The 18,315-nt window shown below is 44.9% G+C and overlaps 1 protein-coding gene across 1 annotated transcript in view; it reads left to right on the plus strand.

Annotated features, from left to right (window-relative positions):
* The window catches only part of MELK (maternal embryonic leucine zipper kinase), a gene marked incomplete in the record, with an annotated part of 949,965 nt that overhangs the window by 861,805 nt on the left and 69,845 nt on the right, over positions 1 to 18,315 (plus strand). The window contains 1 exon segment of the mRNA XM_044058955.1: positions 1,066 to 1,169. Coding sequence (XP_043914890.1) covers positions 1,066 to 1,169 — 104 coding nt within the window.

Raw genomic sequence — 18,315 nt, forward strand, 5'->3', positions numbered from 1 at the left:
ATACTCTTGGCATATTCAACCAAAGGACTGCCAACGCCAGGTCAAGTTGAGATGCATTCTACTAGGTCTATGGCTACTTCAGCTGCCTTTGGTCCAGGGTTTCCTTTGATAACACTTGCTCTGCGGCTACCTGGGTATCTTCACATACTTTCATTTCCCATTTCAAGTTGGATCTTCTCCCCCAAAGCAGGGCACCCTTTGGCTCCGCTGTGCTACAGAATATCCTACCATGAGGGCCTCACAGGTTTTTAGTAGCTGGGCACTCTATTTCACAGGTTGTAGACCAAATGAAGACAACTTCAGATAAAAAAGTTATGTACTCATCATAATGTTTCGTCTGTGAGTTGTTGCTTTTCATTTGTCTTCAACCATCCCTCCACCCTTCCCCCTGCCTTACATGGGCTGTGTTGTTGTCTGACTGGAAGAGACATGGCCTTTTCTTTGGCATATCTGGTTATTTCTTATGATACTATCTATGATACTATCTGAGTTATTGTGCTAAGGGGTAAGGGATTGAGTCTGGTTGGTAAGGGATTGAGTCTGGTTGAGATGCTATGATTGGCAGCAAAACTCTGTCTGAGGAGAGGAAGGAGACTGGGCATTATGGGTAGGAGAGGAGCATGGAGCTCGGATCCGATGCTGGAGAAATGTGGCCGAGTTGGATCCTTCCCGGATCCATATCCCAGAGGATGAAGACAAATGAAAAGCAACAATTCAGATGAAACGTTAATGTGAGTACATTTATCTGCTGGCTGCTCTCTATAAAGTTTATTGCGATATAACTTAGAAAAAAAGATTGTATATTATGACTGAAATGTATACCTCAGATATGAATTACACTAGAAGATAGTACTGATGCCAAGATCTGTGTCAGATGTTGCCATTTGCGAGAATATATCTTCCGATGGGATACGATCAAGCATGTACATAATTTTTAATTGTGTGTAGTATTATATATAAATATTGCACACACACACACACACACACACACACACACACATACACACTGCACAGAAAGTATTGTTTGTACATAATGGAGCTAACTAATGTTTTATTTGTCCTTAGGCTCATTATAATGTGACTACAACTAATCTGTTGAGTGCAGATTATGTATTGAATGAAATTGTTAAAATCCTGCCAAAGAAGCATGTTGAATTTGTGCAAAAGGGGTAAGTATTAATATAATACAACTGTCATACTTAACAGGCATACTGAAAATGCTTAAGACTGTTACTAACGTATTGTGCTTTAGTCTATTTAAATGCATTTTTGTGGTTGTCTGCAGTTACCTGATCTTTTCTCTGCTGCAGTTGTGTGCCCATCCTCTGTTTATCTTTATTTGCCCTATACTCTCGATCCCTAGAGTTATTAAAAAAAAAAGTTTTTGAATAATTTCTTGTTGGTACTTTTGTTGTGATTCTTAATAGTGTTTGTTAACCTACTGCATTTAGGACGTTGTTTTGCATCCACTATGCATAAAACCTTTAAGAAATTTTCAAGTTGTGGGTAAAAGATTCCACCACAGGATACAAGTGATGTGCCATATGTTTAAGACTGGAACATTTAAAAGTGGGTTACTCTGTTTGTAAGGGATTTTGACCCCTGGTCTTTACCAGATAGAAAGACTAAACTTGTAATCAAGGGTCTTCTTCCTTCAGAACATGCAGATAAGCCTGAGAAAAAGAAAGATAAGGGCAGAGTCAAAGCACAAGGGTGATGAGCAGAGATCTTCCTCCTCCTCCAATAAAAACAGTATAATATTCAGCAGAGACACAAAAATCTCCTGTCCTGGAGACAATAGAAATGAATTTTCTACAAAGTCTCTTATCGGGCAACTTTCTGAGGTAAAACTCACTTCATACCTTCAAGCCTTGCTTAAATTCAAATCTATGAGCTCATTCAGGAGTGTATCAGAAGCTGACTGGGGAAATGAGGGCCTTCTTGAAAATGCTAAGTGAAATGGGCATCATACCACCCCCCTCCCCTGTTCTACTAGGGTGGATTGGGTTGTCCCTCCCTCTCTGGTGCCATCTTCTGCATCTACAGTCTGAGTTGGGCCTCTGCCTGGATCCTGTCTTCAGTGCCATTAGCCCCTTCTGTTTTGGTGCCAGCAGTTTCATAGCCAACACAAACTTAACCCCAGCCCCTTCGGTGTCAAGTGGGTTTTTAATCTAAGTGCTCAACTTGGCCTTTGGCACTGTCTGCTAGGTAAGTTCATTTGGATCTATTCTCTGTATCCAGGTCTTCTGTTTCAGCCAGTGGTTCTGATCTCTACCTCAAAATGGTCCAAGTCCTCAGTGTTAGGGCTTCCCTCCTGGTCTACGCGCCTCCGCCTCTGTGAGGGATGAGTCTATTCTAAGGAGTGGTCCCCCGATGCAGGCAGACACCGGATCTGCCTTTAAGAATATGGAGAAGATGTTTACCTCTTCCCATGCTGTCAATAGGACTTCCAACAGTACCAACAAAGACAACGATGAAGGAGAGGCAAGGTGCTAACCAAAACTCAGAACCAACAAAAACAAAGCACCAGTCCTTGGAGGCAAATTTAAATAAACAGCTCCACTTGAGATGCCCTTCCTGCAGCAATTCAGCCCATTCGTTAAGGTTCCCAGGAAAAGAGTACAGCTTTATTATCCAGAGATTTGCAGCTAGTGCGATCCTACTTTTAAAGACTGTACACATTCTCAGCAGGAGACTCCTGGTAAGAACTTGTAAGAAGCAAGCGCATTGACTCCCCAAAGGCGCCTAGTTCATCTGATGTATACTTGGATGAAGGAGAGAATCCCCCTCGATCCCCTGCTGAAGACATCTCATTTGGTAGTCCTATAATTGATGAAGCAGATGTGGTCTTGGCCACCTGACTCACCGTCTCAGGACAAGGAAGTGCTCTTCAAGGCATATGACTCTGCCCTCTCCCTCTAGGTTGGTCCCTTCTGCAGACCATCTTACAGGATTGGTCTTTAGGAAGCCATAGCAGGAACCAGATACTGTAGAACCTATACCACAAAACAGACAATGTCTTGCATCTCTTAAAGGGTAGGTAGATTTGGTCTAAAGAGCCTCTGGTGGTTTCTGTGATTGTTGCATCACCCCCAAGGGGTGGGGTGGATGGGACTTGTGGATCAGTCTTCTGCTGTCCTTTCTCCAAACATGTAGCCCAGGGCAATAAACAGGATGCAAAAGTACTCTTGTACCTTAGGCACACTTGCCTTGTGTTAAACTGTTTAATACACATGAATAGATTAACACGACCAAGCTAAAGTTATTGATACTTTGCTTTGGAGTGTACTAAACACTACCTTGCTTAAGATCACCAATCTCCATGCATCTGTTTCAGTGTAGCCAACAGGACAGTAGGCATGGGCATAATTCCTTGGAACCTCACCTGGCTCTACCAATGCAACTGCAGAAAACTTTCAACCATCCTTTACTAATGCCTCATTTCAATGGGTCCTCCCTATCTGGACCAAGAAGTTGTTAATGAGATGTGAGCAAGATAGGAAGACATTGTCTACCATGGGTGTTTAAGAGAACCTTTAGGGATCCTTCAGCAGGATTCAGAAGGGTTCCAAATCCCTGTTCTGGAAATCCCAGCATCAGCCCTTCAACTTCCTCTTGGATAGAAGTGGCCATTGCAAAGGTGGTCTGTTTTTAATGGATGTAGGTCTAGACATCAAAGTGTTCTGCAAAACCCAGAGTAGAGAATCCTTTTCAGGGAGGCCACCTCAGCAGTGTTGAAGGATTGCACAACTCTCCACCTCTAGAGGCAGTTTGTAGATTGGGGTGCAGATTATCTCAACTGTTCATCTCTGGAGGTAGTCTTGGTGGATTATCTTTGCACCTAAAAGCATGAATGGCCATCACACAAATTACTCTTGCTGGAATTGTATTTCTAAACAATAGAATACCAATTACCAAAGGCTATTCCATCAGAAGCCATTGCTATCAAGTGTTCCACCTCACCGAATGCCAGGTTTCTGCACTTCAAAAAATACCCATCAAGGAGGTCCCCCCAGACCAAATAGGGTTAGTTTTATTAAAGATTCTTTTTGGTTTCAAAGAAAAACAAGAACCTCAGGTAGATCCCGGTGACCTAAACCTGCTTGTGAAGTCCCAATTCAAGATGAACAGTGTCAGCAATTATGCCTTGTCTCAAGGCAAAGAACTGGATATGCTGCATTGACCACCAGGATACCTACCTCCAAATAAAGATAGCAAAGGAGTGTTCAGCAACTGCATGGTGGTAGTCACAGACCACCTGCATCTAAAATGGATCCCCATGTTTCCATACCTTGATGACTGGGTTCTAGCTGCAACAATCAATAGATTACTTTTGGTACCTCTGGGTCATTTTAGGCATTTCAGTAAACATTTAGAAGTTTTAAATTCAATCCCATCAATCAATAGTTATGTCTAGATGGCAAATGGTAAAAATTGTTATGTCTCCCACCTCAGTGATGATCCTTGCTTCAACATTCAGTTTGAATTCTTTATCATCAGAACCCCCCAACAGTGGGTAATCCTGAGATCTGAGACTCATGGTAACTGCAGAAAGCATGTTTTATTATGCCAGGTTCCACCTGAGAATTCTCCAGTGGATGTTATTCACACAGTTGTCGCAACTAGCACATACCCAACTTTGGCCACAATTTGTCTTGCATAGTCGTGCAGAGATCTAAATTGGTGGCTAATATCTCCATTTCTCCAGACAGGATTTTTTTTTTCATTCTGCCTTTTCCAATAGGAATAGTAATCACAGATTTTTAATCTCTGCAGTGGGGGGGGGGGGGTAATTTCAAGGGACAGATTGGCCAGGTGTTTGTAAAGAGTCAAAGGCCAGCCTTCAGCTGAACATCCTGTAGATGACTGATTTCCTTAAAGTTGCAGGAATTTCGCTTCATCTTGCCTTTGGGTTTCATAGCCATACAGAGAATATATCAGGTTGGGAACATCAGCAAACACAAAGGAACCAGATTTTATCCCCTTTGGTGAAAAAACACGGGAGTGTGGCAGTGGGCCTTAGGTTAGGGTGTAACCTTCCAGTGGCAACGCACATTTTGGGGAACTTCTGACTAGTGGACAGCCTAGCAGGTCCATCCTAATACCTCGTGAGTGATCTTCCAGTCTCAGTGGATCAGGAAATATTCAATATGCTCTGCCTTACTGCAACTTTTTTGCCTCTTCATCCAATACAAAGTGGGAAGCTGCTTCACCATAATCCCTTTAGAGGGACAGTCACCCGAAGATGTTCATTTTCCAGTGATATTCTTATTTCATGGTATGTCTGTCAAATCAGTTAAACTTGCACTTCTGGGGAGGGACTTAATTATGTGTAAAGTTCTGAGGTTAAGACCCTCAAGCAAGGCTGGAATGGTATAATTGCTGCTAATAGGGGACCCTGCTATGGTCAATATCTGATATTGTCAGCATCCCACTTATGCAGTTAGTTTTTTCCTCGCACGCTTGCTGACTGACTTCATTTATTCAAATTAATGAACACCAACAGACTATTCCCTACTCACTGAAATCAAAAGCAAGGGGTTTGGCATAATGGTCAAGGTACAGGGTTTGATTCTCACCTTTGCGAAGCATGGGTAGGCTAAAAAAGGTCCCACAGGGCCTTAGCCTAGTAATTACCTATTATTAATTAATATATTTCCTCTTTCATATACATGTTATTTTAAATCCAGGGAGGTAAAAAAACATTATTTAAAGAGTAGGCTAGGTCAGTTTATAGTGCAGAGGGCAGCATGTCCAGCATTCATTTTAGGAGAATGTTTAAAGTTGGAAATTTTAAGGTTGCCATGCAACAGCTAAAACTTTAGTAATGGGTATTGCAGAATCAGGAACTTGTGGAATTGGGAGGAAGAGTTCAAGAAGTGTAAAAGTGCATAAGTGTTTAGATATCAAGACATCCTAGCAAGATATAAAACCTTAAAGGATTTAGTTGCATCACTGAAATTTAAATCCGTTACGATTAGAAAGATTGACCAGTTAGTCTTGGGCCATGGGAACTTAGCATGGGAAGTTTTTAACTTATAAGGAGAGAGTAAATGTTGCAGGACTAATGTTAGACAGCCTATCATGACACCAGCTGTCATTAAAAATGTCTACTGAGGTGGAGCATTCATTCTCGAATGGTGAGCTGTATGATATACCCCTCCACAAACACATATATGCACCAAGAAACAGAGCAGACCATGACCCGTTTAAGCTTAAATATCCCTAAACCTTGAGGAAAAGCTGTCTAGTTAACTATGACCAATAAAAAGGAGGAGGTTCTCTGAACAAATAGAAGCCCCAAAGATAAGGTTGCAGGCCTATATTTCCTTAATGTTGTGGCTTATAAACTATTCAAATAGATTTGTACCTGTATTTGCACATTGCTTCACTACATGCATATCAGTAGCAATGCACTATGACCATTGAAAAATATCCCTTATTGCAGTGCTTCCTAAACCAGGGGGATATGACACTCAAGTTGGGAATCAACTGCCCTGTTTCTGTCATATGCACACTGAAGTAAAGGTACAATCTTGTCTTTTCTATTCATCTTCAGCCTGTGGGTTATTGGACCCAACTCTGATTAGAAGCTGGCAGTTCTAAAGTCTTTGGTCAGAGCTCTGCCCGCTCTTCAATTCTCTCCCCAGATCTAGTTTACCACCTTTAGAGTTCATCGTAGTCTGTGGGCTTCACTCAGCGTATCATTCTGTGATAAATACAGCCTTGTCATTGGTATCCTGTACTCGATTTTTAGTGTTTAGTTGTTTAGTGTAGGTGTTTGTGAGCATTTAGTTTTTCTCTATTCCTGTTTTCTCTGTCTGGATGCTCACACCTTTTTCCTTTCCTCTGGGAGAAAAATACATTTATGGAGTGTTTAGTGTGTAAGAAAGTTGTACATAAGATTTTCAGCTGTTACAAGCTGTTGGGTAGCTAGGGATTTGCTACTGGAGTTAGATGCATTTGTATGCATCTGCTGTGTTTTTAGGATGGAGAAAGAGAAAGTGCTGAAGACTGGCTCACTGGCACAAATTACACCCAAAAGACATCCATGATCGTTACATCTATTGTTTGGACACTGCTCTCCTTGGTTTTGGTTCTGCCTGTACTGTGTTTGGGACCAGAACTCTAAGCGTAGGGCCAAGATGGATATAAAAAGGATGATCCTTCCATCTGCAGCTGCTGTTTCTCCTTCTCCCCAGTAAGAGGTCTGAGTAGGGGCAGCATATGGTCCCAGGGCAAGGACCTGAAGTCTTGACCTAAGGCTCAAGGAGAATGCAAGTGGTCCACCTCACTGGACAAAGATCCATTGAAGCAAAATGTTCACTAGTCTTTGGCTCAGACTATATGTGGCATGAATGTCTATTCGGCCCCGATCACCTGGACTTGCCAGTATCAGATTCCCATGTCTCACGGCTGCATTGCCGAAACAATAGATGCAATGATCACAGATGTCTTATCATGTCTACTAGATGTCTTGTTGGCCCCTTCTCAGCTAATGATTCTTCTGCATCAATGGGCAAGTTGTGTATCCCTTTTTTTTTTTTCCAGTCCATTCTTCCGATCCTACCTCCAGAAGGAGCTCTTCCAAAACCACCTTTGGTGGCATCTTTTTCCCAATCTGTTAGATCAAATGGGAGCATGAAGCTGTCAGATGTGGTACAGCTGATGCAGTTTTTTGCAGACCCAGATTCAGCTAGGGATCCTTCAGTAGCCTCAGCTCCTGCCATTGCTTTTCTCCTCCTGGTACCTTCAGCTCTAGGGTTTGAGTCTGGCCGAGCTGCCATCTGTCCTGCCAGTTGCAATGGCCTGGCTGGTTCAGGAGCAGACTCTTTCCTCTGTGTACTTGCTCCAGCATTGTTAGTGTTTGGGGCTGTAGCTCTTGGGTCAAGGTCGGCCACCTGGATTTCAGAATCATCCTTGCCTGTTGGGAGTTTATACATTCAATAATTATGCCCTGATGTGTGTCAGAGCAGGGCCTATTAGCACCAAATACTGGTGCTTCATTTGGGTACTTTGATCTGTGGAGAGCTGAATCTGGGCATCCAGGTTTGGCCTTTGCTTTTAATGCTGTGGGAAAGGATTCTGTTCACTAGGAGAGGGGACTGTCAGCAGTGGCTTCTGATCCTACCCCTTTCCATACTTCTGGGCCTGCGGATGCATGTCACCTGACTCTGGATAGTCCATGTCTTCCGGTTCCTAGGTGTGCATGCATTTTTAAGGCCCCCTGTTTTCTTTTGGGTCATCTCTGGAGACTCTGGATGGGAAAGGACACAGTAAGAATATGTGCAAGAGGAAGCATGTAGATTCTGTCACCAAGGACACTGACATTTATGAGGGTGAGTGCTCTCCCAAATCCTCCCATTATGATGCCTCTTTCAGTAGTCTTATGGAGTTGAGACAGCATGGGGTTTGGACAGCAAAAGCTCCCTCCCAAGAGGAGTCTGTTTCTGGACGCCTTTGGTATGGATCCATCCACATCCTGGGAAGTTCCCGCCTCTAGATATTATTAACCTGTTGTATCAGAGCTTGGAGGGAACCCAGTGTGGTAGAAACCAATCCCCCCAGGAAACAAGTTAGGATTTTGGCCCCACCTAATGACAGACTCCAGTTGAGTAATGGTCCAGCAGTTGATGCTATCGTAGTACCGGCTGCCCCGATAAAGGATCTCTTGGAAAATACTTCATTGGTCAAACCACCGAATAAGGAGTTTCAGGCCCTGGACCGATTGAGAAAGACAATATACAGTTCAGCAACCTTGGCACTGTAGTCGCTCATTTCAAAGATGCAGAAGTGTCGTGGTGAAAACCCAGCAGTCCCCAGAGACTCAAAAGACTCTGCAGAGTGGACAACTGAACCTCCAGTCTATCACAAATGTGTCCATGAGGCTGTTGTCCAATGCAGCCAATGGAATGTCTTGCGCAGCAGGCACCGGTATCACCCTGAACAGACATGCCTAGATGCATACATAAGATTTTTGAGGACTGCTTTAAGGCATCCATCAATGCTCCATTTGACTTGTCTTCCCTTTTTGGCCAGTCAAAGAAACCTGAGCCAGGAGAGAGAAAAGTAGACAGTCTGCCATAGGAGTAAGCTTTACCTCTCTTACTCCAGGAATCAAAAAGGAGGCGAGAATCTTTGTAAAGTATAGCAGCTTTTCCAGGACACCCCGAGGAAGTTGCTGTCTGTGGCACAGGGTGGTTGGGAACCGTAATGGATTTTGTCTATATGCAGAGGCAGTCAACGGATCCAAGGCTTCTGCAGATCTTTCTCTGTGAGGTAGCCTGGCTGCCTTGCTATGGAGATAGTAAGAGGTCACTTGGCTTTCCACCTCAAGCTTGGGAGGCCATCACCTCAGATGCATGGGTGTTGAGTCATGTCCAGGGCTATACAATTCTCTCTATATACTTGTAAGGATTATCAGAAATTTCTTTCAGGTGTGTCACCCTGTCAGAGAAGGTATGTAGCCGTATAAATCCAAAAGCTGCTAGCCAACAGCATCATCCAAGAGGTCCCATCAGACCAGCAAAGATCTAGGGTCTATTCCAGATTCTTTTGGCTTACAAAAGAGGAGGCTCTCTGACCAGTTCTCAGTTTCAGCAAATTAAACTGCTTTGTCAAACAGACCAAGTTCTGGATGGTTATGGTGCACTCCATGCTACCTTTCCTCTGGAAGGATGACTTTGCATTTTGCATATCTCAAGGATGCAGACCATCACATAAAGATAGCAATCAGTCCAGGAGATTTGTGGTTCTGGGCCGTTCCAAACTCTGCCCAAACTTTGCCCAGTGGTCTCAACACAGATCTCTGGATGTTCAGCCTAGTTCAGGCTGCAGGGGCTCCAGGTGTTTCTGCACTTGTAAGATTAGCTCGTTACTACTTCCACAAAAGCATCTTTTATTAAAGCGCAAGGCTACTTATGCAGCTGTTCTGTCTGTCTTTAGATATTACAGTGAATTATGACAAGTCCAGCCTGCAGCTCAGTACAAGTGCTGGAATTTATATGCATGGCAGTGGTTGCAAAACATCTGACTGCAAGGGTTCTGCGTGTTCCCATACCTAGACAAATGGCTCATAATTACCACAAGGAATCTACTAATTTGAGCCAGGGACTCCTTGTTCCAGTTATGGTGTCATCTGGGGATTACGCTCAATATGGAAAAGTCCAAATTGACCCCACTTCTCATGATGGCATCCTATAAATTCTACCTTGCAAATAGCCAAACTCCCAGAATGCAGAATCTTTACTTTGTCAAGCTGCCATGGTCTTATTTCCCTGTAAGGCCCCCAGCAAAACCCACCATTCATCATTTGGGCTTATTGGCAGCTTCTCTAACTCTTGTTGTCATTCCTTAATCACTGTTGCAGTATTTCTTACTGTAGAGGTATCCTGCTAAGGGTAGCCATATGTCTGAACAGCATATCAAAGCCTGTGCCCTTCCTTGAGCCATATATCAGACTTGTGTCCTGAAGCGCAAGGCATATGTAATGAGTGCATAACCCTCAGAACTACTTTACCACCAGTCTGAACTCAAATTTTTATTTTCATTCTGTAGGTTATGTGCCTAAGTGCAGTCTAAACATTGGGTCGATAAGTAGCCCCATTAGAGACCCTTCCTTTCTCTTTAGATGTTCTTCGTGTTTCACTGTTGCAGTCATTACATTTGGGTATTCTGCTGGCAGGTTGCCCTCAGTTGGCCTGAATAACAAATTCTTGGGTCCTGTCTGTTGCTGTCTCCTCTTCCATGACATCAGGTCGTCGGGGGTATAAAACATGCAGCTGACCAGTCTTTCTTGCCACGCGGTGCCAGAAGCAGTTCACAAGTGCCGGTCAGCTGACTCCTGAAATTTTCACATTCGAGTTTCAGAACCGAAGTCTTCAACTAAAGCTAAGTACCCCGTTGGGGAAACTTTTTGTGCCTTACCGATGTCAGTAAAAGTTAATAATTGCATTACTTGTGGGAAGCAAATACCTCATAAAGATTTTAATTTGTACTGTATTCCTTGCCTAGGCCCAGATCATAACGTGCCTTGCTGTCGGTTTTGTGCTAGATTTAACCAATGCACTATTAAGCGTCTGTATGTTTTTGCTTCTAAATATTTTGAATCAAGATTTGATTACCCTGAAATGTCGTCTGTTAGCAATCAGACTACCGGAGTTCACAAAAAACGCAAAGAAAAAGACAAACACAGACTGTCGAGGTCCCAAACCGACAACAAAACTTCTCCTAAGCCAGTCGCCGGTTCACCGGTACTCAGTGAGGCACTTTCGCAGCCCCTGATACCCACCACTTTTGAGTCGCAGGCCTCTACCGAGACCCATGCGGAGTCCGGTATGCCGCGAGATTCTCAGAGTATTGTACCTGTGGATGTCTCTTCCTCAGATTGGTCCGGAGCCGCTGAGCAGGCACCGGCTTCTGAGGGTTTCAGGCCTCAACATTTTTATATAAAACCGACGCCAGCTTCAAAAACAAGATCAAAAACATCTAAGTCTAAAAAAGACGACGCATGAGCCACATGTTCAGGGTCCTATGCCTAAAAACAGATGATCAAAATGGCTGAGGTCTTAATTACCTTGATCAGGGGTTCCCAACCCCCACTGCTAAGAGGCCTAGGCAAGGCACTGATTATGAATCTTCAGATCAGGTTTCCATTTCTTCTGATTCCTCTTCTGATCAGGAATTTTCTATTCCACCCTATGAGGATTCTGATGCAGAAGAATCCATCCCATCTGCATTTCCTCCTGAGGATTGCTCTTTTGGGGAAACCTTGCATACTTTAAGGGAACATTTTCACTGGGAGAGTCAGGATTTCTCTGAATCAGAAAAGAGGCTTAAGGATTTCCTTCTTCCTCAGCATAGGCCTTTGGCAATACCTCCTGTATTAGACATTGTTGATGTGTTTTCGGAATCAAGCATGGCTCCTGATTCCCTGCCTCTGGCCCCTAGTAAGCCAGACAGATATTACAGGGTCCATGACTCCCACAAATTTCTATTCAAAAATCCTGCTGCTGATCCTGAGACTATCTCACAGGGTGCCAAAGGTGTAAAGGTCTCTGCAGCCAAAAATCCTACCCCCTCTGATAGAGATTCCAGGGCGCTGGGTAGATGGGGAAAGAATGTTTATACGTCTGCAACCTTGGCAATTAGAGCCTTAAACTGCCAGTTTCATATGCTTAAATATCAACAGCATGTTATGGGCTTATTGAAACAGAAAATTATGTTAATTTCTGATTGTGTGGAAAATAAAGAATTACAGGAATTATTGCATTTGGCAAAACAGGTTGGAAAGCCTATTTTGCAATGTGGTTTTGATTCCTTGGAGGCCTCTTGCAGGGCTGCAGTTACTGGATCTGTGATTAGAATTCATGCCTGGCTCTAGGAGCAAAATCTGCCTGATCATGTTAAAGCTAAATTGTTGGATGCCCCCTTGTAGCATGATACTCTGGTAATAAGGCAGAAGAGGTTTTAAAGAAAATGGAAGACAAAGCTAAATCTATGCAAACTGTAAAAGATTTCTTACAAGTGCAGCTGCCCAGGTTCAGTAGACACTGGCCTACAAATAATTGGTCCTTTCCTGTGTCCAACATAGCCTCTCATGGCAAATCCAGGCACTCAAAAGGCTCTAAATATCAATCACAGAGTTCTTACAGGTCAAAACAGTGGGGTGCCTCCACCTCCAAATCTGGAGGAAACAAAGCACAACCCTACAGTCTCAATGACTTCCCTTTACCAAGCACTTATCTTTTGGCAGCCCCCTTGGGGGAAAATTAGCACTGCATGCTCAAACTTGGCAGCTAATTACCCAGGACAAGTGGGTATTAAACATAGTATCCCAGGGGTACAGATTTAATTTCCATACTTTGCCAATTCCAAACGGTCAGCCAGATCTGCCACAAAATCAGTGGGCAGAGGCTCAGAAACATGTTATGTCCCTCATGGATATGGGGACTATTCAACCAGTACCAGAAAAGGAAAAAAGGACAAGGATTTTATTCAAGACTTTTCCTGGTACCCAGAAAAGACGACGCCTGGCGTACAATACTGGACTTATCGATTTTGAACACGTTCCTGGACATTCCAAAATTCAAAATGCAGACTTTACAACAGCTACTGCCTATGCTGGGCAGGAACGCTTGGTTAGTGACTCTAGACTTGAGTCATACCTGCATATCCCAATAAGGGAATCGTGCAGAAGATACCTCTGCTTCAAGGCAAGTTTTTTGCATTACCAATTCTCTGCACTGCCCTTTGGTTTATCTACTGCACCCAGGGTCTTTACAAAGTGTCTGGCACCAGTAATTGCATTCTGCAGACAAAGAAGCATACAAATTTATCCTTATCTGGACGACTGTCTTATTCAAGCAGAGAACAAGGACACTCTTCAACATCTGGCGTTTGTAAAAAGGCATGTTAAGTTGTCTCTCGCCTTCGTTCTTGCTGGTTGGGATCGGAGCCGATCCTCGGCTCCGACTCGTCCATCTTCAATAGCTCAAGAGCTGTTTACTGGCTCGAGGCTACCCCTTATCCCATGATGCCTAGCGATAGCTACCCATATCTCGTTTGCTGCTTCATCTGCGAGGTGTCGTTTTTCTGGCTCAGGCTCGTATAGAATTTTTTGTGCAATTAACTCTTCTACTATATCTTTTGCGATAGTTTTGTTTCTGTTAGATAATTGTTTATTTTATAGTACCCCTCTGTTTTTTGTAGAACTTGTTTAACTTAGAGAGTTCTCCCCTATTCCCCCTCCCCCTTCTAGGTTAGCCATTTAAGTTAGAGGCTTTCCTATTATCTTCCAAAAAAATAAATAAATAAAAATAAACCTTTATCTAAAGCCTTTCTAGTAGGTCTGTTATTTGTTCTTGTAGAATAGATATTGCTCTTTTTTATTATTGTCATATTGGTGGGTTTCCTTTTTACTGTTAAGTATGTCAATGCTGTCAGGAAATGTCGCTGACAGATGGGCACACTTCTTGCGTCTATTGTTTAGGCGCTGTGCACCTGCAGGACTCTTGTTCTATTTGCCACGCCTTTAGTCCAAGAGTCTTGCAGGAGCCTAAGAACAAATTGATTCTCAGGGGTCGTTTAAAATCCCTGGATTCACCAGCCAAGAGCTCACAGCCAGTGAAATCCCCTAAATCCACTAAGCTGTCGGCTCCAAGTTCGGAGCCATCTTCGGTTCAGGATTTACCTTCCACGTCTGTTCCGGCTGGAACCGACAAGACAATCTCCCCATCTGCTCCATCTGAGGTTTCTGAGCCATCGTGGAGCCACAAGAGGCTGAGGTCCCCTTCCCTAGAGTTGGTGCAAATTCAGCTCCTTGGTCTCCTTTACTTCAGAGCGAGTGTAGTCATCGCTCTCGATCCTCTAGGCTGTCGGATCATGATGTGGAGAGAGTGGTCAGTAGGTTGCTAAAGTCGCAGGCGCTAGCTAAATTGTTCAGCCCTCCTCAACAGGTATCTGCTCCATCCACTTCTCTTGATGTTCCTCCTCAGACTCCAATGAGTTCTGAGCCAGAGTTTGTTGGTGTTTGAGTAGTGGAACCGTTGGCTCTGATAACTCTATCTCCGGTTCTGACGTCGGCTCAGATTCCCTCAGTGGTACCTTACATCAAGGGATCTGGGAGCTGGGGCTCCGTTGTCTGCTCCAAGGGGGCGAGTGGCATCGGACCCTTGTCCGACCCCGTTCTCCCTCTCGGAGCTTCGGCGCAGGTGAGCTCAGCTCCAACATCGGCCTTGGAGCCGTCCCTCTTGGTGCGGAGAAAGATTCCTATTTCTTCGGAACCGGAGCTTTTTCTGCATCAGAGCAGGGGACACCTTTGATGTCATGCAGAGTGTGCTGTCCTCTGAGTCAGCTCCACTTTCAGCCCCACCGGCTCCGTCCCTGGTAGTGCCTATGCCAACCTCTGCTCCTCCTCCAGACCCTAAGCGTAGGGAACCTGTGCTCCAGGACACCCCATTGAGTGTTTCCTCCTCTTCTGAGGCCTCTCCTGATCACTCAAAGGAGCCCCCTCTGACAAAAAAGTGTAAGAGGAAGCACATTGACTCCCCCTGAGTCTGTCACTTTTGATACAGACTTAGATGATTCAGAAGGGTCCCAGAGATTCCCCTCTGAAGATGTTTCCTTCTCGCACATCCTAGAAATGCTTAAGCAGAGGGGGAACTGGAATCCCCTAGCCCCTACCGAGGATGAGTCTGTATTTCTGGATGCGTTCGGTTCCAGACCTTCCACCTCCTGGGTGTCTCCGCCTTTCGATCCGCTTATGACAGTAGTGGCTCGAAAGGCTTGGTCAGCTCCGGATACAGTTGAAACAATTCTGAGGAGACTTGATAAGTTCATTACAGCACCCCAGGATAAGCAATTCCTTTCAAAAGGTGTTCCTGTTGATGTCATGGTGGTAGCAGCAGCCACCAAAAAAGAGTCAACGGAGACCTCTGCATCTGTACATCCCCCTAACAAGGAGTCTAGGACGATGGACAGATGCGGGAAGCGAATGTTCACTTCAGCGACCTTCTCTGAGGTCACTGAACTACCTTTGTCATTTTACCCGACTTCAAAGGGATCTCCTTAAAGAGCTTGGAGATACCCTCCAAGATCCAACAGCTGAGAGAGAGCACAAGTCAAGGTAGCTTCCCAGCTAGCGATGCTTATTTCTGTTAACTCCTCCATGAGGCTCATTTCCTATGCAGCTGATGGGGCGAGTAGAGCTGCAGGTACGGGTGTGGCTCTTAGGAGGCGTGCGTGGATGCGGCTTTGTAACTTTGCGGAACCCTTTCGACTGTCCTTCACCAACACTCCCTTTGATGGTTACTTTCTTTTTGGACCACAGGTAAAAGACACTTTGACTAGGTGTGAGCAAGAAGGCAAGACTCTCTCTGCCATGGGAGTCTGTTTTTCCACTCCCTCTAGACCTTACCCCAAGGGCCAGAAGAGTGGGAAGATGTGGTTCCGTAAATCTCAGGGAGCCTTCCTGATGCACGTAGCGATTTTTCCTCCAGAGGCAGAGGGGGAAACAATAATAATAGATGCCGACCTCGTGGCAGAGGGGGTCCGCAGAACCAGGGCAACAGAGAATCTTTCTCTGATAAGCCCTTCCAGCATCCCTGAAGGGTTGCCTGGCTGCTTACCTCTGGAGGCAGTCGGGGGAAGACTTTCACTGTACCCAAAAGCCTGGCAAACTTTAACACAAGACAAATGAGTACGGTCCATTATATCCGGAGGTTACAACATTCCCTTCTGTCAGCCCCCCTTAGTCAGGGAAGCCCCTTTCAGATGTTCCACCCAATCTGAAGGTGCAAGCAGTAATAGAAGTTTCAAAACTGCTAGAAAGAGTCATCCAGGAAGTCCCGGCAGACCAGCACGGATCCGGAACTTACTCAAGGTTCTTTGTAGTACCAAAAAAGACAGGGGACTGGAGACCGATTCTGGATCTCAGCAGACTAAACAGGTCTGTGCAAAGAACAAAGTTTTGAATGGTCACGCTACAGTCCATTCTACCCTTTCTTGGTCAGGACAATTGGATGTGCTTGATAGATCTTCAGGACGCGTACTACCATATCAAGATGAGCAGGCGCTCCCGGAGATATCTTCGCTTCTGGCTGGGGGCCAGTCATTATCAGTTCAGAGCTCTGCCCTTTGGTCTCACCACAGCCCCCAGGGTGTTCACTAAATGTATGGCAGTGGTCACAGCTCACCTGAGATGTCAAGGATTCCAGGTGTTTCCGTATCTAGATGACTGGCTCCTTACTGCTACCACCAGGCATCAACTCCTACAAGCACGGGACTACACAATCACAATCTGCTCCCAGCTAGCCATTACAGTAAATTTTGAAAAATCTGCCTTGTTGCCCTGTCAATCTATCACTTACATAGGAGCAGACTTAGACACGAGGGATATGTTTGCAAGGCTGCCACTAGAAAGGGTGTCCGCAATTCGTCAGCAAGTTCAGATTCTGATGCAGAGCAAAAGGATCCAAGTCAGGTACGTCCTTCTAACTCTGGGTTCCATGGCAGCAGCCATTATTCTAATACCATTAGCGCGCTTTCATATGAGGATTCTTCAGTGGCTTCTCTTTACGCAGTGGTCTTTCCAAGAGCTACCCATGACTCACATGATCCTGATCACGGATGCATGCAAAAGACATCTTTTTTGGTGGATGGTCTCCCCACTAATTACTCAGGGAAGACCATGCATTCAACCCCCTCCAGTAGCCACAGTGACAGATGCCTCCCTGATAGGGTGGGGGGGGGGGCATTATATGGGCAGGGCAGTCTAAGGCACTTGGCAACCTCACGAGTACCACCTGCACATAAATGTCCTAGAAATGATAGCCGTGCTCCTGGCGTTGCAAGCCCTTCAAAACTCTCTTCCTTCCGGGACCATTGCAATTCAAACAGACAACATGTCAGTGGTGTGGTACATCAACAAGCAGGGCAGAACCAGATCCTACCCCCTGTGTCGAGAAGCACTCAGACTTTGGCAGTGGGCGATTTCCTCCCAACGTTTTCTGATTGTGACGCACATCCCTGGGAGATCCATCGTCATAGCAGACAGGCTCAACAGGGCTATCCTCATGCCTCACGAGTGGTTTCTGAATCAGGAAGTTGCGGATCTTATTTTCCGCAAATGGGGACAACCTTGCAGCGAGCTTTTTGCCACCCCCTTCAACAGCAAATGCAGCAACTACTTTTCCCTTCTTCCGTTTCCAGGTCACATACCCAGAGACGCTCTAGTCCACAACTGGCCTGAAGGACGACTTTGTTTTTCCTCCATTTCCCCTGATACCGAAACTCATACAGAAAGCAAAATCATTGGGTTGCAAAATTATCCTCATTGCCCCCTACTGGCCTCGACAGATATGGTTCCCGTTCCTGCACCGATACCTTCTCAATCAGCCCTGGACTCTGGACCCAATTCCAGACCTCCTGGGTCATCAATCAGACGGGTTGCATCAGTCTCTCAAAACTCTCCAGCTCACAGCTTGGTTGCTCCACTTCCAACCTTAGCCAGGCTTTCCAGCAATTTCCCCAGCAAGTCCATAAGATTTATAGTCTCTTCTCACAAGTCTACGAGGAAAACTTACACTAGCAAATGGAAACGTTTTTCCTGTTGGGCAAAGGCTAGAAATGTGGATCCCTTCTCAGCCCCAGTCCACAAAATTCTGGAATTCCTAGCACAACTATTTCACTCCGGGTCCGCTTCTGCTACAATCAGGGTACAATTGGCAGCCATTTCTAACTTTCATGTTGGTTTTTCGAATTCTAACATTGTCTCATATGCTCTGTAAAGCTTTTTTGAGAGGGACTACTCTTCTT

This window comes from Protopterus annectens, chromosome 17.part0 (genome assembly GCF_019279795.1).
Source record: "Protopterus annectens isolate FY-2018-M chromosome 17.part0, PAN1.0, whole genome shotgun sequence".
NCBI classification, from domain to species: Eukaryota; Metazoa; Chordata; order Ceratodontiformes; family Protopteridae; genus Protopterus; species Protopterus annectens.